The sequence below is a fragment of the Electrona antarctica genome (genome assembly GCF_951216825.1).
Source record: "Electrona antarctica genome assembly, chromosome: 22".
Classification (NCBI taxonomy): domain Eukaryota; kingdom Metazoa; phylum Chordata; class Actinopteri; order Myctophiformes; family Myctophidae; genus Electrona; species Electrona antarctica.
Genome location: NC_136805.1, coordinates 15,208,078 through 15,231,941, shown reverse-complemented (window position 1 = coordinate 15,231,941; position 23,864 = coordinate 15,208,078). Strand labels below are relative to the sequence as shown.

The window sequence follows — 23,864 nt, the reverse complement described above, 5'->3', positions numbered from 1 at the left end:
TGCTTAAACTACTTTTTGATTCATCTAACCTCATCGCTATTCATACAAAAAAAAAGTACAATATGGAGATAAGAGATTTCTGCCCAGACATCATCGTTATCCATTTAACCAATTAACTATAGTTAACTAATAATGAACTATAGTTAACTAATAATTAACTATAGTTAATAGCCTATAGACTGAGCCATGAACCCAGGGTTTGTCCACGGTGGGTATGGGTAACAATGCCAGCTTTGTGCCAACATGTGTGCACAGTTTGAGGCTGTGTTAACATACTGTATGACAGACATAGGGCTTAAAGGAGTAGTTAACCGCAAAAAAGGACTTATTGTCTATCAATTACACACCCCATGAAGACTCAATGGAGCCTCTATGAGTCTTCTCGTACCGGAGTCTCGCCGGTTATCAAATTATTGGCTCAGGAATGTGACAAAAACAAATGAATCTCCATGAATTCAAGGCTTCAGCGGTGTGTAATAGAAAATAAGTCATTTTTTGGATGAACTGCTCCTTTAAGACAGTGGTTAAAGGGCAAGACCACTTTGTTTTGATAGAGGTTTGGGTTGTGTAAATTGTGTAATACACCTGTCCTTGGTTCTGGTGACTGATATAGTCCTTAATTCTAATACGTGAGGGGGCCGTGTTTTTTCAATTACGTTTTTCATTTATTTCTTCACAATGTGGATCCATTCTTATTGAGTGACAGTTTAGCTGTCACATTATTTATTTTACATTAAATATCACTATTAAAACGCCAGTGTCTGTTTCTGCTGTCAATAATTGGATTCACACTAACTATTAAACACTACCTGACTCAACACACAGCACATCATGATTATGGGAGATTTGGTGATATAGTCTGGTGTCTAGTGACCTCTAGTGGTGATTGGGGGTCATTGCATGGTATTGGGTGTGTACCGGTAGGCCTATACTTTTTCATTTCTTTCTTTTGCACAAGTTCCCAGCAAGTTCCCAATAATGATGGATTGATTGATTGATTAAAGAAAAGGTGAGTTTTTAGGTGAAAGTGATTTTTTTGACGTGCCAAAATCTGACCCCATTATACATTTTTCTCAAATTTGAAAGCACTATAGCCTATTTATAAAACTATGAAACATTTCAAATATTCATTTTGACTCACTGAATTTTCACATTCATTTTCACTAGTGAATTGCCAATCTACAAGCTCACAACGTGATGCGTTTTGAGCTTGCAGATCTGCTATTTTTACTATAGCCTATAGGAAATAGGACTCGTTTAAACATTGTTTTTTCCTAATTTATGGAATTTCTTGGAATTTTCTTTCATTTATTCATGAAATTACTATCAAAATCGTTTCATTTTGTTTTTGAGTGGTGTAAACCACTCCTACAACTGGCTTTTTTTTTAGTGGTGTAAACCACTCCTACAACTGGCTTTTTTGTGCAGAAAAAATGAGCATGGTTGCTATGTTCACCCTGTTGTAATGACGTAATGAAATCACACCCGGGTGAACAGGGTGAACATAGCAACCATGCTCATTTTTTCTGCACAAACAACGCCAGGTAATGAAATCACACCCGGGTGTGATTTCATTACGTCAGACATGATTTCATTACGTCAGACAGACCTTACACCACTCAGTTCACACGGGTGTGATTTTTTAGTTCATGAAACAAAATGCTTTTTTGAGAATTATTGTTATTTTTTTTTTTAGAATGTTTTGAAATAATTATAGCTGTCATTTCATGCCATTTCTCCATATCCTTATGTTTTATTTATTATATTAATACATTCTGCTGTGGAGGCTTGTGGGCTATGTAGCAGGCCTACAAGTTCACTAAAGAGTAAACACTTGGTAATTATTTGGTAAATATCTAAGGGAAAAATGTATCACAAGTTCACAACTTGCATTGTTTAGTTTTGTTAGACCTCCCAGCTATTCATATCTGATTCTGAATCATTTTTTTATTTGCATGTTCTATGAGAGGAGCTACTTGCTTGATCCAGACTCAAGCATGTAGCTTGATACATTATTAAATAGAACTCTGGGACGGTTATTATATGTTTTTGAAATATTAAAACACTACAGAAGATGAAGCCATGTCAACATTATTATTGGTTTGAGTTTTCATATTTTTTGTCCATCGCGTCGTACCGTAGCCCGTATATAAGAGCCGCAGACCGGAAATTACGTCCCTTTTCGTCCTTCCCTGGCTGACGCTGTGAGTTTCCGTATTATCTTCATCAATTAAATAACGTTTTACAATCATAAACCATCCTCTTTTACACCAACAAATGTCACCAAATGTACATTAAACCACGATGCGTATGTACATCGGCCAGATGACTGTTTATAAATTATTATTCCAGAGCATTTCAATGAGCCGTTCTGAGCAGCATTCTAACTCCATGTTATTTGTTTCCTCTCCCAGGCTCAGTCCACTACAACGGCAACATGGTGAGAATTATTCACTATCCACTTCATGGTTTAAAATAACGCTCATAATAGCATGCTATTGTGCCTTTGTCGTGTCTGCTGCTAATGTGGTTGAACCATACTCTAGCGGTGGGTAGCTTTGGTGGAAGGAAGCTAATGTTGCTAATGCTAACCAGCGGTATGCTTGTATCGCGCCGATAATGGCAGACCTGTAAGCCCACAATATGTCGCATCCTTCACGGGCTGTGGGCTTGTATATCTGTAATTTACCAGCCTCATCATGCCAGATGAGATGAATATTGGGAAGCTATGCTAATGTTCACCAGTGAACTGCGATGATAGGGTTCGATTATTTGTACCATATGACTTCTCCATATACTATCTTGTCAGTCAGGTTTGAACGGTTGTAACTTGTGCCCTGACACTGCAAGGTCTTTTGTTTTAACATTGACTTATTATTCTGAAATAACATTTAAATAGGTTGTTTCTAATCTAGTGCTTCAGTCATGTATGCTAACTACTAGCTGTAAACTAGTAGGTAAAAACACTAACTCGAACTTTGTCACATCGCAATAATGCAGGTTTAAAAAGTGGGTGAAATAATTATTTTGTAGCTTTTAAAATGGTAAAAGACTAAACTATGCTAGAGTGCCTGAGCTGCAGCATGGCCATAATGGAAAGCAATGAGGCACATAGTCTCGTGTGTGTCAAAGTAGACTAGTCTAGAGACGACACTTATCAGCAGACTGGAATGTTTAAAAAAGCATGTCAATTAATATCTAGGCACCATTACAGCAGCATTGGAGTGTATTCAAAGTCCATGTACAATCGTAACTGCAGGTGATCCAAACATCCCAGGCTGCAGTGCCAGCGATGAATTTTCACACTTGCTAGAACAAGGGTGGACCAAGTGCTTAGTTTCGTAAACCTCCGAAATCTGAGTTCCACCGGTCCACTGACAAAATGTGAAAATGTTTTTTGTTTTGTGGTGACAAATCCACAATCTTTGTACCTGTGTCAATACTTTTCTCATTGTCCTTTTTGTGTCGCAGCCACGAAAGATCGAAGAAATCAAGGATTTCCTGCTGACAGCGAGGAGGAAGGATGCCAAGTGTAAGTATCCCTGTTTTTATCACGTTTATCACCTGTTGGTGTACAGAAGGTACTGTGCTAGTGCGCTCTCTCTCGAAGAGGTAGGCATGCATGCAGCAGTTGGCTGATGCAGCAGTGGTTCTCGACTGGATGTGGAACATGTTTTCCTTATATTTTCAAGCATTTATTTTTACCCATTTGACTATGGCTGTACAAAGGTGTAGTTTTGTAAAGGCATATACAGTGTTTCTAGTTAACACCTGTGATTTTGTGCATTCCCTATAATAAACTATGTATGCTGTACAATTTTGTTGTTAATCTAGTGCTTTCTTAGTACCATTGGCATACTGTCTAGAAATGTAGGTAAATGTCACTGAATTGATCTTCAATTTGTGCTCTGAGTTAGAGCACTGACTTATTTATCTTAACCGTAAGGCAAATACAGTTTACTGCAGGCTGAATAGAAAACACGACAAGACATTTATTCCCAGGAGTTGAGAGCCACTGGCTTGGAATAGATGTGATTGTGATGCATGAGACTGTGGATGTGCTAAAGACCTGATTAGAATTAGGTCAAACCAGTAAAGATCCAGGTGGGGCAAAACCAGGACAGAACACAAGCTGTGAAAAAAAGGATGAGTGAATATCATCTAGAAAGGCTATGCAGATGGCAAACCTCAACATGCACATGCCGTTTTAAAAATTGATGCGTTTTAGTTTGTGAACCTATTGAGACCCGAGGCTGATGTTTTTAAAATCCTAAAAAAAAATAGGATTTTATAAACATCAGCCTCATTGGTGCTCAAACTTTTTCATGTCAAGTATTTTGTTCAGGGACCATTCCCACTTATTCAAGACTGGCAGATCTACAAGCTCATACACATGACTCTCTATGAGCTTGTTTAACTTCTATTTTTGAATATCCAAAGTATAAAATGATGCTTTGTAGCTAAAATCTGTGACAGATTCATTCACGGTTTTAATGGGTTATTCAGCTCATAACATCTGGTGTCCCCATGTCCTAGGCAAACGTTTATGAAAATGTCCACTCTAGATGGGTATTTTTGTAACTTGATTATTCTCTCGTCGTGTCTCTAGCCGTCAAGATCAAGAAGAACAAGGACAATGTAAAGTTCAAGGTGCGCTGCAGCAGGTACCTGTACACCCTCGTCATCACCGACAAGGAGAAGGCTGAGAAGCTCAAGCAGTCCCTGCCCCCAGGTTAGTAATACCACTGACCAGACGATGACCTGAGGCACCAGTGTCCCAGCCTAAAGCTTTTTTTTTACCAGCCAAAATGTACAGTATACATTTAGCTTTTTTGTGTTGCATGCCATGCATGAAGGTAATCTGCTTCAGTACCGTGTCAGGTGGCTTTTGAAACTTACACATCAAATTAAAGATCTACCTGCATTTGACGATGGCTGGTGTTCATTTCTGGGACCCTGATAGCTGGTAGCCACTATGTGCTAGTGCTGCACTTTGAAGATGTGATGGTGGTCAACATTGACATGTACATATCAAAGCCGTTGAGGTGACCGTTAAAACCTTTAAGCTGTAACCGTTTGCGTTGGGACACAAATCTACACTATAGCTGAAATAAAAGGGGCTAGTGCCCCTCAAAAATTACCCATTTGCATGGAACCACTTCAGACTTGAGTGTACAGTGATCATAATTTAAGGGTTTCTAAAACGAGTTTGTAGGTAATTATTGCTAATAGTGCTATAGATTCAGTAACGGCGTCTGGGGCTCTTTAATAAACAGAACAGAATTTTTCAGGTGTCTTGCAAATGTTGTCCAATCGGGAGTGGGAACTCATTTGGCAGCTTCAATATTCTAGTGTTCCATTTTTGTGGTTCTTCACTTCTCATTTCAATTATCCTGTAAGAGTTCTCTCCTGATTGGATTAAATTGGTATCCTGACCTGAAGATGTATTGTCTGTTTACTAAAGAAGTGGAGACATGGGAGACTTTGCAGTGGGTAAAATAAACTGTACAGCTAAATCCTGACCCAAGTTTTCGGAAAAACATAAAATATTTATTCAAAAAGATAATGTTCCAATGTTATATATTGTACCAATGTATTTTAGCTATGCAAGTTGTCCAAACACAGCAGGCTTCTCCATGCCTGAGGTGAATTTACACGCTTGCTAGAACAAAGAATGGACCAAAGTGCTTGGTTTTGTATACTTCCGAAATCCGAGTTCCACCGGTCCACTGACAACAAGATGGAAAAACATGTGATTTTGTGGTGACCGGGGGGAACGACGTTCCTGGAAGTTGTGCTCAAACTAAAGTTCTCAGTTGCCACGACTTGTTTTCAGCCATGTGTCCTCTATAGAAGCCAATCTACAAGCTCAACATGTGCTTGTAGATGAGGCATTTTTGCTTAATATTTTAAGTGGTCAAACTAGCTATGTTCTGAAGTATCTTGATATCTTTATAAAATCCTAGTGGTCTCGGCTATTAAATAAAAGCTAAAGGTTCTCGGCTAATAAATTAAAGCTAAAGGTGGGTACAGTACTTAGTTTAGACAGTACTTGGTTTAGACTAGTCATTTGGTCATTAGTCCTACAACTACAACCACAACCTATCTCAAACCCTCACCCTAACCTCCCACGGGGCAGCACACCTAAACCTAACCTTAACCCATGTCTAACCAATGAATAGTCTAAACTAAGTATGCACTATGCACGGTTGCACCCTGGCAAGGTTAAAGCTTCAATCTGATTTCTTTGCCTGGTTGGCTGTATGTAAAACTGCAAGAATAATATTACTAAAGCTTCAATCTTTGAATTCTTTGCCTGGTTGGCATGTAAAACGGCAGGAATATTACTTTAACTGTATGTTTCACAAATGGCACATTAGGACACCATTTTACAGTTGTGACATTTTTAGCTTTAATCCATGCATCTGGTCATGGTTGTGTTCTACAGAGTCTGTAAACTCATGTTCTAAAACCATCCCATCTCTGTTTTCCAGGTCTGGCTGTGAAGGAGCTCAAATAAGACCTTTGACATGTACAGATCATTGTAATAAAAATTGGAAAACCCGATTTCTTGTCTTGTGAATATATTTTCTATTTTGTATGCCATTGTTGTATTAGTATGCCAGCCATGTAGATTTATCTTCCAAGTTGTACTTGGAAGAAGTTGTTTCATGGCATGTTATGGAATATATTCCATAAACAGATTGTGGCATCAAAGTTCAAACTGCATTGTATGTCATTGGTTGGAGTGTCCGCAAGATGGCAGACTTGAGCAAATAAAAAGTGGCTGAGGAAAAACGTTTGCCTGCAACAATCCAGTCCTTTGTAAACAAATGAACCCTGAACTGTAATGTATTGCAACTGCATCAATGTGTTTTGCCAGGGGCTAATATTTTAATAGAACCAGAAACAATTGGCAGAGTTGGGGCCCACACAAAGCATGTTTGCACATTATATTCATTAGCCAGATTTGTTTGGGTAATTTTAACACATGTATATCATTATCTTGATCTCTGACATTAATCATCTGCACCATTTAATAATTTCATAGTCATTTTGAAGGTGTATCATGATGAAGCATGCAGTTTACTTCATGTTGAACAACAGATTTTTCATGCGTTGACCAATGGACATTTATCTACAGAGTGGTTCGCAAAGTGGTGTTTGGGGGCACCCAGGGGTCCTAAAGAAGTTCCCTAGCTATTGTTTTTAACTGTCGACTGACTTTAATATGGGTCCTACCGTCTGGCATATAGGCCCGACCTAAGCAAGCTATATCATGTACTAATGCAACTAAACTGGGGGTCCTTGAAATGAGAAATGTTTGCGAGAATTTGTGATTACATTTTTCACCAATGAAGCTGACCAACACGAATGATTTCATTACGCTTGCTGTCCATTGGATGGACACAGCTACGGTGTGCGACTGTGCGTACGCATTTCCGACATACCATTGGACCGACATGCGGAAAACGACCGGATTAAGGTTGGCGAACATGCGTTAAAGTAGGCGACCGGAGTAAGGTTACTTGGGAGCTAATTTCTCAAATGTGCCTCCAGTCCATGCTTCTAACCATAGACTAAAAAATCTAACCTGACTAGTGGCTACCAGGCTTCCAACAAGCCTTTTTCTTTTCCAACGTTCACCACCAGATGGCAGTACAGTGACTTGTCAGATCCATATCAAGAAATTATAATTTAATCGGGCTAACGGGGCTTCAGTAAGAAGAGGTCACGCTGCTTCAGTAATAAACCACGACATGTCCAGTAGTGTCCTGTGCTGCGTGTGTGCTCATATTATATTCGTGACTTGAGAAGTTGACGCTCATTAAAGTGAGCGCCGTGCCCGCGCGTGGCCAGCCGTAATTGCGCGTCCACGACCCCAGTTCGGCTTCTCCAGACCACTCTGTCAGTGGGATGATCGGAGCGTGTGTGTCAGACGGCGTGGGACGGATTTTGGACGGCTCTTCTGCGGGACTGTTGGGACTTAAAAACGCACAAAGGAGGGACTGGGAAGAGGAGACATGAGCGCGCTGTGAGGAATAACCCACATGTAAAGAAATCTGGAGATTATCCCATGTTTGTCGCCTCTGTGTAGTGTGTGACTTGTGTGTTGTGCGTCTTTTGTCTCATGTTGTGGCAGGCAGGCGCAGCAGATTTAGTGTGACAGCGCTTCTTCAATCTCCACAGCCTTTTGTCTGATATGAGACTGGATTGAGGAGATCTTTTCTGGAGCGGACGGTGTCCGCTGCTTGGGTTGGGTGTAAAGAAAAAGAGGCTAATTTAACCCATAGCCTCAACTTTTCTTTCTAGAATCATGTCTTCTGCCCGGGTGGATTATATCGCTCCTTGGTGGACGTATTGGCTTCACAATTTCCCTCACATCAACCTGAGGTTCCAGCCCACTGACAACGCGTTTGAGCCCGAGGATCACAACTACCAGCAGGTTAGTAAACAACTCAACTATAGCTGCTGTTCTCATGGTTCACAGTCAGCAGCGGTTCTCAAAGTGTGGTCGGGGGACCTCCAAGGGGTTCTAGAGGAATTTCCAGGCGGTCCTCAGGCAGCTAAATGATGGACAATTAAGGTTAAGGAATCAAATGGACCATTGGACCCTTATGGGTCTGTAACTCGGGAGAGAGTTACGACTCTGATCTGAAAAATCAGATTGACCTTTATTTAGCTACAATATTGATTGCTGTTTTTAAAATGTACACGTACTTTAACAGGTTGAAAATAGTGCAGTGTGTTACGATTTTACAATTATGCAGCCTAAAATGATAGCACTACATTGTGGTCCTGGGTATAGGTATTCAATTAATCATCATGCACTGGAAATCCGTTAATTTAACTCTTACCATCCAACTCTACCATTTGGTTCTATTTCTCGACTTATAAGGATCCATTCGGACCTGCTATTGAATGCTAGCCTTGGTTCAAGACTGTCATAGAAGATGCAATTTATCGATTTTGACATGAATGCTAAAGTCAGACTCGATAAAATACATCTATGATAGTTAGTCTGATCCAAGGGCTGGTAGAATGCTTTAATACTGGAACATTTCCAGTCGTTGGAGGTGGTTTCCCTTCTTTATCTTCCATTGTTGACAAATTTAGAAGCTGCCCTTTACTGCCTGCAGTCACATCACATGCAGTACAGTAGGGTAGGCTACTGCTGTGCCTAAAGCTCATATACTAATAGCCCGTCTCCGGACCCCCCGGGTTGAGCTCCTTTGGACCCCTACGACGCAAAATGTCAGAAACTTTAACGTAGGGTTCCGAAAGGAGCTAATATACTAACTGCCTGGGTGAATGTGTTCTTTAGAAACCTTATCACTGTCACCTTGTTGAAGCTATTTTATCTGCTTGAATGTCGAGACTGTATTCTAAGTTTAAAGGACGCACAGAAAAGTTGTTTTTACATGACATTGAATAATGGTTGACATTTTGTGAAACAATGACGTTGTTACAGCTGTGTGTGTGTGTGTGTGTGTGTGTGTGTGTGTGTGTGTGTGTGTGTGTGTGTGTGTGTGTGTGTGTGTGTGTGTGCAACGTAAGATAGTCTTCCCTCTAAGTTTCAATGCAATGCAGCAGCTCTGTTTTTAGGCTCTTATCTATTCCCATTCATATTTAATTGTAGGCCTACATACGTACATTGTTTTGTTTTGATTGTTTTGTTCCACTTTGGCAATGTAAACGTATATTTTCAGAGAGAGGGAGAGAGAGAGGGGGCTACTGTACATCGGAATACATTTCTTTTCATGGGAGTCACAACAATTCCCACACCCTCTCCCTCGCTCCAGAGGAGGAGACGGGCAGCTTTGTGTGTGTGTGTGTGTGTGTGTGTGTGTGTGTGTGTGTGTGTGTGTGTGTGTGTGTGTGTGTGTGTGTGTGTGTGTGTGTGTGGGGGGGGGTGTCTCTCTATCATGCCTTTGAAGTAACAGAGGGAGGGAATGAGGATGTAAACAAATTTCAATCACATCTATGAATATGGAATTTCTTTGCCATTTCATCTTGTTAAGCATTTTAAATCCCAGTGCCTCCGGGGCCTTGCTGGCAGTTGGTGACAGTAACTAAATACATTGACTTTAGCGTACCTCCACGTCTTCTTTTTTTTTTGTTTTTACTGTGCAGTCCAGTGAGAACAATAGTTCTGTCTGTGTGTGTGTGTGTGTGTGTGTGTGTGTGTGTGTGTGTGTGTGTGTGTGTGTGTGTGTGTGTGTGTGTGTGTGTGTGTGTGTGTGTGTGTGTGTGTGTGTGTGTGTGTGTGTGTGTGTGTGTGTGTGTGTGTGTGTGTGTGTGTCCAGCATGTAGACTGATATGCAGGGACGTGCAGAGAATGTTAGAGGCAGGGTCTGAAATTCCCTAAAAGGGCACTTTACATCCTTCTGAATGCTACCTTCGGGTATGGGAAGGGGGGGGGGGGGGGGGGGGTTTCTTTCACCATAACAAATGCTGCATTCATGGTAAGGAGATGGCAGTTGTTTTTACGGGTAAAAGGGCATGTCCTTTTTGTAAACTCGAATTTTTCAATAAACAGATTGTGGGGGGGAAAAAAGAGCAAGGGCTCAAGCCCACATTGATGTCTGTGTGTGCAGTGTGCACGTTCCTTCATGGCTACTGTGTGTGTGTGTGTGTGTGTGTGTGTGTGTGTGTGTGTGTGTGTGTGTGTGTGTGTGTGTGTGTGTGTGTGTGTGTGTGTGTGTGTGTGTGTGTGTGTGTGTGTGTGTGTGTGTGTGTGTGTGTGTGTGTGTGTGTGTGTGTGTGTGTGTGTGTGTGTGTGTGTGTGTGTGTGTGTGTGTGTCCAGCCTACAGCATAGACTGTTATAAAGATAGAGTCAGTATAGTGCTGATGGAGCTGATGATGATGAGTCACATAGGAGTTGAGCTTCCTGTTGCTGACTAAACGGTCATCTTGAACACAGCCAACCGACGCTGGCTGGGAATCTCCCTCCATCACAACCACACGCATCCATCCATCTCTCTCTATGGGCAGTATTATGCGTGGCTTAAGTACCAGGTCTTATTACTTAACTTAAGACCTGGAGGCGTGGTCAATGCTGTTTGGCCACTCAGAATAGCCAAATTGATCACGCCTCCAGGTCTTAAGTTAAGTAATAAGACCTGGTACGTAAGACATGCATAATACTGCCCTATGTCTCTTAATTGTCTCTTATGCTGTCTTTCTGTCTCTCTCATACACTCTTCACTCTCAAATTCTCCACATATGTTTCTTTCATTTTTGTCTTTCCGTGTTGTGATTTAGAAGTATATGTGATCCTCTCTGTGATGACTGCGAATGGTGCTTCATTTCAATTCAATTGATCCTCTGTAAGCAAGCAAGCAAGCAGCGAGGCCTGAGAATTAAGATGACACCGAGCTTGTAGATCAGCATAATTGGCAATCAGGTTTGGCGTAAAGGGGGGGAAAGTTTAGATCCCTGGTGTCCCCGGTAGACTCCCCAGTCAACGGCAAGTATTAAAAGTTTAAGTGGTTAAACACACAATCGAGAACTACCTTAGTTTGCACAAGCCATTTTACTAGACCAGAACACATGAGTCAGAAAGTAACAAGTCAGCAAGCTGGAATGGGAATAGATTGGAAACATGATGATCAAGCAAGCAGATGACAGACAACTGTGCACTTCAACAGTCGGTGGCATTATTCAGTCAGTATTATCTTGATAAAGGAGGAAAAGCACATTGTGGTGTCATTAACATATCTGCGTGCTTACACAGCTTAGGAGTGATTAAATATAGTTATAGGATTATGTACAGATACTGAGATGTAGGTCGTGGCTTGCATAATTACAACACCATGCTTCCCCTCTCTCTCTTTCTCTTTCTCTCTCTCTCTCTCTGTGTGTGTCTCTGTTTTATGCTTGATACTTGTGTCTTATCGTTGTCAGTGATAATAGTGTCACAGAGTTGAGCTATGGGAGATAAGGGACTTTGGTGGTAACTTGACAAACCGCCTCTGGAAATATCTTCATCGGCCAAGTTGTCCATTCGTCATAACTATATGCATGTTTGTTGTGTGTGACTTTTATTGACATTTGCTTTCCATCTGCCTAATGAATTAACGACCAGTCGACGTAATGTCCCTGCTGTGTATGTTGGGGTGTGTGTGAGTCCACACATGCTGGCAACAACAAGCCCCTAATGACGCTATATAGAATAGATGTTTCCACACGGTCCACGCTGCCTGATGGAACTCACTAAAGCAGGGGTCTTCAAGGTTTTTCTTTTTTTTTCTTGGCCTATATGAACAAATCGACACAGAAAACATTTCTGATAGATTTTTGTTATGATCTACTAGGCAAAAGTGTTGGGATATTGTTTTGAAATCATATCTCTCAGCCCTAGTCCACGGTGCCTGATGGAACTTGCTAAAGGAGTGCTTGTGGTGACAGGAGAAAGGCTCATGCATGCCTTGGATTATGTTTTCTGTAAAGATCTATGAATAGATGTTTACAATGGGACTTTGATGAGGATACAGCCTAGCTTCATATAACTGTATAGAGATTAAATTGCTGTTTAACAAGTTTTAAGCTGGCATCCCTATGTTGTGCAATGTCAAAGAAAAGGAAAAGAACAGCAAGGAAAAAGTTGGACACCTAAATCGAACACACACCCATTATTAATTAGATTATGTGCAGCTGTATTGCTTACATCACTGTGTACTATAAGGTCAGCCTTATGCAGCTTGCCATGTTTTTACGGCTGTGTTTTAAAAAAAAAACGAACCAAAAAACAAACTAAAGTAGTCTCTAGAGTACAAGAGTCCCCCCTGGACTCTATACTACGACACCTCCTGTTTCTGCAGAAAATAGCTGATATACAAGCTCATAGCTCATCGCTTTCATGACGCACTATGCTCAGCTATTTTTTGATTCTTTGATTCTGGGGGTCCCTAGAAAAATCATATTTTGACGAGATGGAGGGCCGGCGGCCAAATGCATGTCATTTTGTCTGGGAGACCTTGACACGAAAAGTTTGAGCACCACTGAATATAGCAACATACAGTTTTTCAGAAAACTGTTAGGATTTAGAAGATGTTCTAGTGCTTAAAGGACCACTTCACCACTTTTCAACCTATCGTCATATAATAGGTCCTCACTAATAATCATGATAAAATGACTCCGTTTGTGTCTCATAGGAGGGCTGTGGGCAGTTCAGAAACCCGTCCACCAGTGACATCGATGGGGAATCCAAGCTAATAGAAACTGCAGGCTTTCTATTCTTGAAAAGTCTTGAAAACATTTTTGTAAAAAAACATCTGCCTAACGATGATGTCACTAGTGGACGGGTTTCTGAACTGCCCACAGCCCTCCTATAAGACACAGACAGACAGAGTAGAAAAAACTTGTGCCATTTTATCATGATTATTAGTGAGGACCTATTATATGAAGATAGGTTGAGAAGTGGTCCTTTAAAGAAGACATAGTTCTGTTGTATTTTGTCTCAGTATGGCCCTGCTACAGTATTTCACTGCTGGTGATTAACAGCTGCTATTGTGTTCCATTGATATTCACTTAGCATGACATTATTTTTAATCACAGGCAAATTACCCTTAGCAGAGGCTAATTTAAATTGTTTCACAGGAATTGCTGATGTGGGTCTCTCTCTCTGTCTCTGTCTCTGTCTGTCTCTCTCTCTCTCTCTCTCTCTCTCTCTCTCTCTCTCTCTCTCTCTCTCTCTCTCTCTCTCTCTCTCTCTCTCTCTCTCTCTCTCTCTCTCTCTCTCTCTCTCTCTCGCCAAAGACCAGCCAGTGCTGTGTGGAGAGAGCATTGAGCAACGTTTTAATCTCAACGATCCACAATTTGGCCACGGACCCCCATCCGAATTTAGTTTTTAGGTTTTCTTTGCCAGGGACACCCCCCCCCCACCCCCACCCCCATACAAGATTTATGTTGGTTTTCTTCCCACTCTCAGACTTAATAGGTGGGATTTTGTTGGGTGGTCAGAGAGGGGAGATTGTAATTGGCCAGTTATAGTGCTGTGGAGATTGTGGAATTCCTCTTTGGCTGTGTGGCCCATAGAATATGTCGGAATGCCAGGGGTCTCGACCTTTCACTGTGCTTGCTTTTTTCGCTTTGCGTGCCTTTGTCACTCTCTTTGTGTGTGTGTGGATCTGTAAGCGTGCGTGCGTGCGTGCGTGCGTGCGTGCGTGCGTGCGTGCGTGTGTGTGTGTGTGTATGTAGGGATGGCTGCTTCCCAGCTATGCCCAGCCCCCAGCCTCTCACCCCTGGGTTGGACAGTGTACTTGTTGTCAGTAATGGAATGTCAAGTCAGTTCAATCTGAATCACCTGATCCCAGTTTAGACCCTCGGCCCAGTTTCCTGACAATGCAACAGCCTCTCCCAGACCAGGGGTCATCAATATGCAAAGGCTTGGTCTTGTCCGTGGCAAATCTTTTATTTTATTTTTTACACCCCATTATAATGCCAATTACTGAATGTCAAGTCCTCAGGTTATTTCAGTATTCACTATGGCATATTTGGAGTCCAGAGTCAGAGTTACAGACCTGTTATGATCATTCAGGCCGATCTGTTTCTGGTAATGCTCATTTTGTATGTTTGGGGCAAACATGGAATTTTGACAAATGTCCACCACAAGCCAACATGGCGATGACGCCTGCTCCAGACCAACAGGCAGCTCCACACACACACACACAATAATGACTCACCACCGGCCAGACCGATCAGTCAGGCTCTAATCACTGCTTCACTTCAGCACTCTTGAGACAATAGTTCCATGTTGGAACTAGAAGCTGTTTCATTCTCTGCTTATTTCCATGTACAGTGAAACCCTCCGTGTTAATTAGTGCATCTGATCTCTTGAGAGCCCAGTTGTGCTAGTCATTATTATTTACTTTTTATTATTTTATTTTTTACGAGCTCTGCAAGAGAGTGTGTGTGCGTGTGTGCGTGAGCCACAGAAGTGTACTGATGTCATAGTGGCTGTGATCGGGCTGAAACCCTGCCCAAATTTGGAGTCGATGTCATAGACTGCTAATGGCATGATAACTGATGCCACGGGTCACATGAAGATCCACATTGGAGCCACAGCGTTTCCGTGAGGACCCCCATCGTCATTGTTTTCACGATGCCAGCATTTCACAGAGAGAAATACTATACGAGTGGCATCATCTGTGTCTGTCATCCCTGTGATGTGTCATAGCGATCATGTCACACAATGATGTCATGCTCAGCCATCATTAGTGACATCAGCCGTATCTATATAACTCGTTGCATAGGTTGTCCAACAACTATTCCAGTGTGTTGTGAAAGTAACTTTAACTCGCCGGTTTTATCTCAGTGAATACATTGTGCTTCCAGTGTCCAGTGTATTTGGGTCCTTCTGACATTTATATTCATATAATCTACAATGGCCGAGGAAAGTGTTTCTGCAGGAGGTGGAGCGATGGACATCGACACAGCTCTCCGCGAGGTGCTGAAGACGGCGCTCATCTGCGACGGTCTGGTCCGCGGCCTCCGCGAGGTGGTCAAGGCTCTGGAGCAGAAAAAGGCCCACCTCTGTGTCCTCGCGTCCGACTGCGACGACCCCAAGTACGTGAAGCTGGTGGAGGCGCTGTGTGCCGAGCACAACATCAACCTGGTCAAGTTGGTGGAGAGGAAGACGCTGGGCGAGTGGGCCGGCCAGTGCAAGATCGACCGCGAGGGCAAGGCCCGCAAGGTGATTGGCTGCAGCTCCGTCGTGGTCAAGGATTATGGCCAGGAAACGCCAGCCATGTACGCGGTTGAGGAATACTTCAAAGCCAGGAAAGTGAGCTGTCAGTAGAGATGTGACCATGGAGTTATACATAAACCAGAGAGCGGGCAGCCCCCCCCCCCCCCCAGCTATTCATTTCAATATGGAAGTTGCTCAGTGGCTTTTGAAGCAGCGGAAGTACCTCTGTTACCTCGATATAATTGGTTGGCTCCTCTCACGGTACCTTTGTCACAAAACCTTGACACACTTTTCCGTCATGACGTCACTGAACATCCGTCCACCTCCATGGATGTTCTGCAGTTCCAGCTTTTAGCGGCTTCAACATTGGCCAGCCGCTCTGAGGGCTGCACCTCAGTAAACATCAAGCAAAACAAGGACGGATACAAAAACAAGACATGAGGTGTCAAATAAAGATGTGAGAGTAAAAAAACAACAACAAAGCAATAACAAAACCTGGCCCAGCCAGCATGATTTCTGGTCTAGAGGGGCGGGTGCCGCTGGGATCACGGCGGTGGATCCTCTTAGTTCACCGATCTGAGCGCCCGCCCCCTCCTCCCCTCCCCGGTAGAAAACAGCAGAGAACACTGACTTCACCAAATTCGGAGCAACGCCCCTCTGCACTCCCACTGCTAGACCAGGAAATGTGGCTCGTTTGCCCAGGCTTTTCTTTTTCTTGTGTAAACGAAATGCCTGCGGTCTCCGCAAAAAGGAGGCTAATAACAAAAAGGAGGATCTATTTATCCAACTAATGAAATTTAGAGTGACGCATTGAAGCTGTTTGGATTCAAATATGAAGAAGAGGCATCTCATTTATCAGAGAACCCCCTTTAAAGTGGCATATTGACACATTACTTTTAGAGCAGTACCTTTTGTACAGACATTAATTACAATGGAGCTACGAGAGGTGTTGCCAAAAAGATGAATGTTGAAATTAAAACTGAAACCCCATTAAAAAATGTTCAGAAATGGCATATGTTTAAGCTCACTATGACTATGGGTCGCATTGTGACGTGTTGCTTGTAGATCTGCGAGATCTCAGATCTGTGAGGGGCTTAATCTTGAAGCTTAATCCGGAGCTATTCTTGCGCTATTCTTGCAAACCTCTTATCATCATACATGATCATGGCCAATCAGAATGCCTGTTGACTGTGATTGGTTAGCTGATTTGCTCGTTTACATATGACGGAAAGTTTTCCCTTCCATGTCAATTGCATTTAATGTGTTGATGTTTAATTTACGTCATAATTAGCGGAATCTTTACCTAATTTCTCCATTCATTGTCAATGGCAAATGTGGGGACAAGATTTAGCGGACATTTGACCTGAATTTCCCCTTTCACTGTCAATGGCAAATCTTGAGATGTGTGTGGGGACAAAGGAGGGGCTTGCTTGTATCTGGCTGAAACCTTGTCCATCCATATTTGGTTAGATGAAGTCTGTCATATTGGACAACATATCGTTATGTCATAGATACGTCATAGACCTGATGACATAACTGTATGACTTCTAGGTTCCAGAAGCTTTGTGTCTCGGAGTTAGAGGTAATCTTCCGGCATGATGCAAAACGACGTGTTTCATGACTTCATCGTTTCACAGAGAAACAACGCTATATATATTTAAGATCTCATCATTGCAGTGGGAGTGAAACTGTCGAGGCACATCTCGTATCTGACAAGAGAAGAGCCATTTACAATGGCATATCACAGCGGTAGCTACAGTTCTCAGCCGCACATGAACCAAGCGCCCGTGAACCAGGCAGGCGACCAGAGCTTCCTGTGGAACGTCTTCCAGCAGGTCGACAAGGACAAGACGGGCGTGATATCGGAGACGGAGCTCCAGCAGGCTCTGTCCAACGGCACCTGGACCCCGTTCAACCCGGCGACGGTGCACTCCATCATATCCATGTTCGACCGGGAGAACAAGGGCACCGTGAACTTCAACGAGTTCGCCGGCGTGTGGAAGTACATCGGCGACTGGCAGAACGTCTTCAGGACCTACGACTGCGACAACTCGGGCTTCATCGACCGGAGCGAGCTCAAGCAGGCGATGACCGCGTTCGGGTACCGTCTGTCCGACCAGTTCTACGGGACGCTGATAGCCAAGTTCGACCGGCAGAAGAAGCAGAGGGTGGCCTTCGACGACTTCATCCAGTGTTGTGTGGTGCTGCAGCGGCTGACCGATGTGTTCAGGAAGGTCGACACGGACCAGGATGGTTGGATCCAGATCTCATATGAACAGTATCTGTCCATGGTTTTACCAATCACTTAAGCTGGGACGCCTGGACACCCCCCTCCCCTCTCAATGACACCTGAGGGTCCCCGCACCCCACTTTGAGAACCACTGGTATAACCCAAGCATCTGTATTATTTTAGAAGTATTTTTGAAAAATCTTGAAAGTGTTTGAAACATCTGGAATAATTTGGAATTACGAAAAAGTAAGTAAAAGCATGTGTAAAATCGGGATAAGGCACATAATCACACTAGGGCTGGCCCCAAACGTCCAAAGGTCTGGTGTATTTGACATTTGGATCTCGATTAGAATTTTGACATTAGATTTCCTTTTTTTTCCCCTTTTTTTTTTTCCTGGCCATCAAAGGCTACACGGTACACGCTCTTCTGCACTTTGCTAGTGGTCCGGTTTAGATGAGAGGATATCGAAGCAGTCTGAATACATCAGATCTGAGCTCTGAGCAGTAATTAGAAACCAGGCTTTCCACATTGTACTGCAGGAAGCCTGGTGAGTATTCACGTTAAATGCTCAGGATATATCCTATCCAAGAGTGGTTGTTTGCAGATTCATTTGAAGCAGCACAGAGGTTAAATAACGCAGACCCCCATTTCATACCATTTTCTTTTGTGAGGGGCGCTTTGTTGTCACAAATCTATGTCATATTTGGCGGACATTTGACCGAATTTCTCCTTTAATTGTCAATGGCAAATATGAGACGTGTGGGGACAAGATTTACATCATATTTGGTGGACATTTGACCTAATTTCTCCTTTCATTGTCAATGGCAAATATTGAGACGTGTGGGGACAAAAGATGTATATGGAAAAAAAAAAGTAAACATGGAAAACCTTACTGACATTAAATCACATGATTCCCAGAACTACATAGAACAGCTTGGCTCCAATGTATGTGGATCGCAGACTTCATATGACATGTCATTTTAGGCAAGGGTTCAGCCCAGTAAGAGCATTTAGTTAATTTCCATTATAGAGGGGGGGTTGGTGAAAGGGCCTTTCTGTGTCCCCTAGGGTAGGTACCCTCACAAAAACATGCAGTAATCCTGGTCTCTGCAGTAAAAATGCAGTAAACTGTACCTCTCCCTGGCCAGCCTGATGGAGGGGAAAGGAACTGGTCGGAATAACGTGTTCCTTCCACACGCTACATCCGTCCGGGGAAACTCTCCCCTGTCAGGTGAGAATAATGCGTGAGGACTCCTCACGCATAGAAGGAAGCATGAGGTCAGTCCACTGCCCCCCCCAGGTTGGCAGAGGAAGTGTAGCGCCCAGGATTACATTAGATAATTGATACTGGGTGAAAAAATGGGTTGCAAAATCGTGGGATAAAGAATTCAGGAAAAAAAATCCATTATAGAATGAAATATTTCAAACGTATAAAACATAATCTAACTATAAATGCAGCAAGTCTCTGTGTGTACGTCCTGTAATCCACGTAACTCGATAATAACTGTGGGGATGTGTTCCACATCCCCACAGGGAGTGTAGTGCCCGGTGTTGAGTCGGTCGGACCCACGGTTGCCCAGAACCACCACAAAAGGCCTCTGCCCGGGCTCTGTACATGGCCCCTGCCCAGTGTCCATATATGGAGCTGGCCTGTTCTGACATTATTCTGACGTCTGCATACAGTATACTCCATATTTGGGCATGCCTGACAAAGAACTCCATAAAAGGGACACAGTCATAATATCTGGGTGGGGCATTCATTTCCAACTTGCATCGTTCCAAGTAGGCCAGTGCCCAATGGGCACTGCTGTAGAGGCCCCACGGGCACCGCTCTAGTATGTAAAAAAATCACACCCGTGTGAAGTGAGGGGCACTTTTATCATATTATGTCATCATACATCATCTCATTCTGGCCAATCTCACTTTTGTCTTCAATGTTTGTGTTTACACACTTTTGTCTTCAAGGTTATTTTACACAGACCCTCAAAGCTGGACATAGGAGGGGTTTGTGTTTACATACTTTTGTCTTCAATGTTTATGCTTACACAGGCCATCAAAGCTGGACATAGGAGGGGCTAGCACCCCTCAAAAATAAAGTAATTACTGGAGATATTTTTGTGCTCTACTGGCAGTGCGCATACAAGATTTGGTCCAGTGATTTGCGGGATTTGCTCTGGAGAAGCACACGAACGCATGTAATGACATGTCCAAAATGTCCAGGCTTAACATAACCATGTTAAGCCATAACCATGTAAAGTATTTTCGTGTGTGACCCACAGCTCAGAGGGAATGGCAGAAAGAGGGCAAAGCCACAAAACTAACGGAGCTCTTTCAAAAGTAGGCCGGGGGCCTAAATTTACACATTTTTCTGAGCGTGCGCACACGTGCGTACATGCCTAGTTCATGTGTGTGTGTGTGCGTGCGTGCGTGCGTGCGTGCGTGCGTGCGTGCGTGCGTGCGTGCGTGCGTGCGTGCGTGCGTGCGTGCGTGCGTGCGTGCGTGCAGATTAAAGCGTTTCCATTGTGTAAGTGGAGAAGGAGAATTGAACCTTGTACAGGACATCACAGTACTCAAAACCCTGTACTCGGCTGTGAAACAGCAGATCTATTGTATACATCGTCTACATTCCACAGTCCACATTCCCCTAAAAATATATTATTTAAATATAAAAAAAAACTATTTTTGGCATCTGCCACTTGAATTACGTTTACTTGATTGAAAGATGGCCTGTCAGCTCAAACCCACAAAGCAATACTTTGTTTTCAAGAGTGTTGCACACAAGCGTCTGTAGCATTATATAATTGTAAGTTATATACAAGAAAACCCTTCCAAGTTCGTTTGTCTTATGTAATGCCATCGCTGCGATTCCAAAGCCCCCTCCGGTAAATATTTAAACTATTTTCAGCAATGGGATAATATATATATATATTTTTGGTCTGTAGATCTTGTTGAGCTGGTCATTTTGAAAGTAGCTCTCAAGTCAAAAAGGTGTGGGCACCTCTGGTACTAAACCATTCCACATCCAACTAGAAATCGTGGTTATATGCAATGCAGTTGCATTTTACATAACATACATGTGTTCCTGTGTAGACGTGTGTGTGTGTGCATGTGCGCGTGCAGGTCAGAAGGTCGCGTCCCATCTGATGTGTCCGCTTCCTGCTTTGTGAGCCATCCCGCGTGTTTGTGTCTGTCTGGTGGTGTGTGTGTGTGTGTGTGTTTACTGTGTGTGTGTTAGCATACTGTGTGTTAGTGGACAGGAGTTCATTGACCTCCCGTAACATACAAAGTGCCTGCGTTTGATGCATTCCAGTGAAGCTGGTATCTCAGCGCTGCATGATGGGACCAGACTGGTGAAAACAAGTCGTCTCTGTCGGGTGGAAACCTCACATGTCCCAAACTGTTACTTTCCAGGATTCAAATTCAATAGTAGCAGATCAACGAGCTCAAAAAGTGTTGCTCTGTGCCACGCTTCGAGACACGTGTTGAGCTTGTGGATCTGCTACTACTTTTGTGTTAATTTACTGTGTGTGTGTGTGTGTGTGTGTATGTGTGTGTGCGTGTGCGCGTGCGTGCATGCCTCCAGCATGTAGACTGTGATATACAGGGACGTGCAGAGAATGTTAGAGAGGCAGGGTCTTACATTGTGTGTGTGTGTGTGTGTGTGTGTGTGTGTGTGTGTGTGTGTGTGTGTGTGTGTGTGTGTGTGTGTGTGTGTGTGTGTGTGTGTGTGTGTGTGTGTGTGTGTGTGTGTGTGTGTGTGTGTGTGTGTGTGTGTGTGTGTGTGTGTGTGTGTGTGTGTGTGTGCACGTGCTGCATTGGTCGATGGATGTATTGTTTTATCATGTAAACAGAGGGCTTATAATAATAATACTAATAATAGCAAAATTAATCACATTTTCATTCAATTATTATTCTAAATTCTTATCCCACAATTTTGTAACCCGTTTTTTCACCCAGTGTCAATTATGTAATGTAATACTGGCCTCTGCCAACCTGGGGGAGCGTTTTTATTGTTATAAGTTTTTCCTGTGCAATCTGTTTATTTTTGAGTGGTGCAACCACACCAAGGAACGGCAATGTCCGTGTTAACCTATGTGACTGTGTGTTAACCTGTGTTAACCTATGTGTGTGACCATGAGTACCAGTAGGGGCAAAAGTGGCGCTGTTGTGCCAGAAACAGAGAGAGAGAGATAGTGCTGCACTGTTGCCTGCTAATGAGAGAGAGAGAGAGAGAGAGAGAGAGGAGGGAGGGGAGAGGGGAGTTGCACCACTCAGTTCACACGGGTGTGATTTTAAATGAGCGTACAGCCGCCAACCTGTGTGTTGACACATTCCACTGCAACTGAGGAGACAGGTGCGATGCTGCTAATTGAAATCAGTGCCGCATTTCTAATTCTAAAATTAGCAATTATAATGAGGTCTTTGCATCTTCCTGGCAGCGGTCTCCATTGGCGTTACCTTGACAGATAGATGTTGAGGAAAACATTAATAATTCATACAAACATTACCCAATAGCAACCCATGAATACGTTATTTTTCACCCATTACTCTTAAGCAAGTGTATGAATAGTTGTTGCTCCTGTTGTTAAATGGGTGTTATTATTATCAGCTTGTTGATGATTATAAACATGAGTAGTACTGTATATTATTGTTGTGGATGTATTATGGCCTGGAAGGAGTTTATCTTAACATCTCAAACAACACTTGTAATGCTGTTGGTGAGAGAACAGAGCCTTTCATGATGACAACTGGCAGACCATCTGGGACCCCAAGGGGCAGCCGAGAATACACGCACACATGAGTGCGCGCACACACACACACACACACACGCACGCACACACGTGTCATGCTCAGCAGACCTCACATGATGCCTGTATGAATGAACGTGTTAACATTGTTGTACACACCAGTAGAGCTGTCACCATTATGAAAATGCATCCCACCATCCATAATCAGGGGGGGGGACATTAGCCATAGCAGATCTACAAGCTCACAGATCTGCTGTTTTTGGCAGAGATTTGGTGTAGTAGAGTGTAGCCGGACAAATGGCATTATGTTATTCTTTAGCTATTGAAAAATAGCAGGTCTACAAGCTCATAGCGCGCCACCGAGTGGCGCGCTACGATCTTGTAGGTCTGCTATTTTTTTTTAAATCGAAGAACGACTGACATAGAAACATAGCTTTTTCAGACAACTGTCAGGATGTAGAAGACATTTTTAGAATCTGATCTCAGGTCAAAATGGGTTAAATAATAACACAAGTCCTGGGAACTTGTTGTGTTTGTTTATGATGCATAGCCAGTGGGCTAATTCAAGCAGAACCACTTGAGAGGTTTACATGCATGCCCAGCACTATGTGGGAGATGCATTGTCTGACGTACACGTACTTCCTCTGGCTGTCAGTGTCACGGAAGGTTGCATGCGCTTTGTTTGCTCCCACCACCACCCCAGCACCACCACTAGCCTCTGCTCTCTCTAAGGGCACTGATTCCCCCTGGGGGGTTGTTCTAGATGTACAGTATATATATCTCCTTGCTCTTAAATGGTTGTCTTCTAACATGCATTATGTAGCAGAACCTGCAGATCAAATATGATATTTGATATGATATGTTCACATTTCTATTTACATTTTATAATGGAGATTGGAGACTGAAGATCACATGTGATATTCATATTTGTATTTAAATTTTTTCACAATAGAGCCTGAAGATCAAATATGATAATCACATTTGTATTTACATTTCATGATAAAATGTTCTCTAGCTGTTCGTGAGTTATCCCATTTTGACCTGAGATCAGATTCTAAAAATGTCTTCTACATCCTGACAGTTTTCTGAAAAAGCTATGTTTCTATGTCAGTCGTTCTTCGGTTTTTCAAAAATAGCAGACCTACAAGCTCGTAGCGCGCCACTCGGTGGCGCGCTATGAGCTTGTAGATATG

General features: G+C 42.9%; 4 protein-coding genes across 7 annotated transcripts in view; all 4 read left to right on the top strand.

Annotated features, from left to right (window-relative positions):
• Window positions 1–2,150: 2,150 nt before the first annotated feature.
• Window positions 2,151–6,567, top strand: LOC306915249 (large ribosomal subunit protein eL38-like; the record flags this gene model as incomplete). Of its 2 annotated transcripts, XM_079492535.1 has the most annotated exons (4): window positions 2,151–2,204; window positions 2,415–2,440; window positions 3,472–3,532; window positions 4,610–4,737. In XM_079492535.1, the coding sequence occupies exons 2-4, from the start codon at window positions 2,438–2,440 to the stop codon at window positions 4,735–4,737; spliced, it is 192 nt and encodes a 63-aa protein (XP_079348661.1). In that variant the 5' UTR covers window positions 2,151–2,204; window positions 2,415–2,437. The 2 variants fall into 2 exon arrangements, 1 of the variants encoding a protein (XP_079348661.1); XR_013788783.1 differs by lacking the exons at window positions 2,151–2,204; window positions 2,415–2,440 and adding an exon at window positions 6,495–6,567 and having other exon boundaries at window positions 3,517–3,532; window positions 4,610–4,732.
• A 1,337-nt stretch (window positions 6,568–7,904) lies between these two features.
• LOC306915669 (protein tweety homolog 2-like) overlaps window positions 7,905–23,864 on the top strand; it is a 115,760-nt gene continuing 99,800 nt past the window's right edge. For 2 of the 3 annotated variants that reach the window (XM_079493167.1, XM_079493168.1), the window contains exons 1-2: window positions 7,905–8,035; window positions 8,314–8,446. In XM_079493167.1, the coding sequence (XP_079349293.1) occupies window positions 8,025–8,035; window positions 8,314–8,446 (144 nt within the window). In that variant the 5' untranslated portion in view covers window positions 7,905–8,024. Of the gene's footprint in view, window positions 8,054–8,313; window positions 8,447–23,864 lie in introns of all 3 variants that reach the window. The other variant, XM_079493169.1, reaches the window with a different exon arrangement.
• Window positions 15,390–15,803, top strand: LOC306915852 (small ribosomal subunit protein eS12-like; the record flags this gene model as incomplete). The annotated part of the gene is made up of 1 exon (XM_079493488.1): window positions 15,390–15,803. The coding sequence occupies one exon, from the start codon at window positions 15,390–15,392 to the stop codon at window positions 15,801–15,803; it is 414 nt and encodes a 137-aa protein (XP_079349614.1).
• Window positions 17,426–18,001, top strand: LOC306915844 (programmed cell death protein 6-like; the record flags this gene model as incomplete). Its single annotated transcript, XM_079493483.1, has 1 exon — window positions 17,426–18,001. One exon carries the CDS (start codon window positions 17,426–17,428, stop codon window positions 17,999–18,001), a length of 576 nt encoding a protein of 191 aa, XP_079349609.1.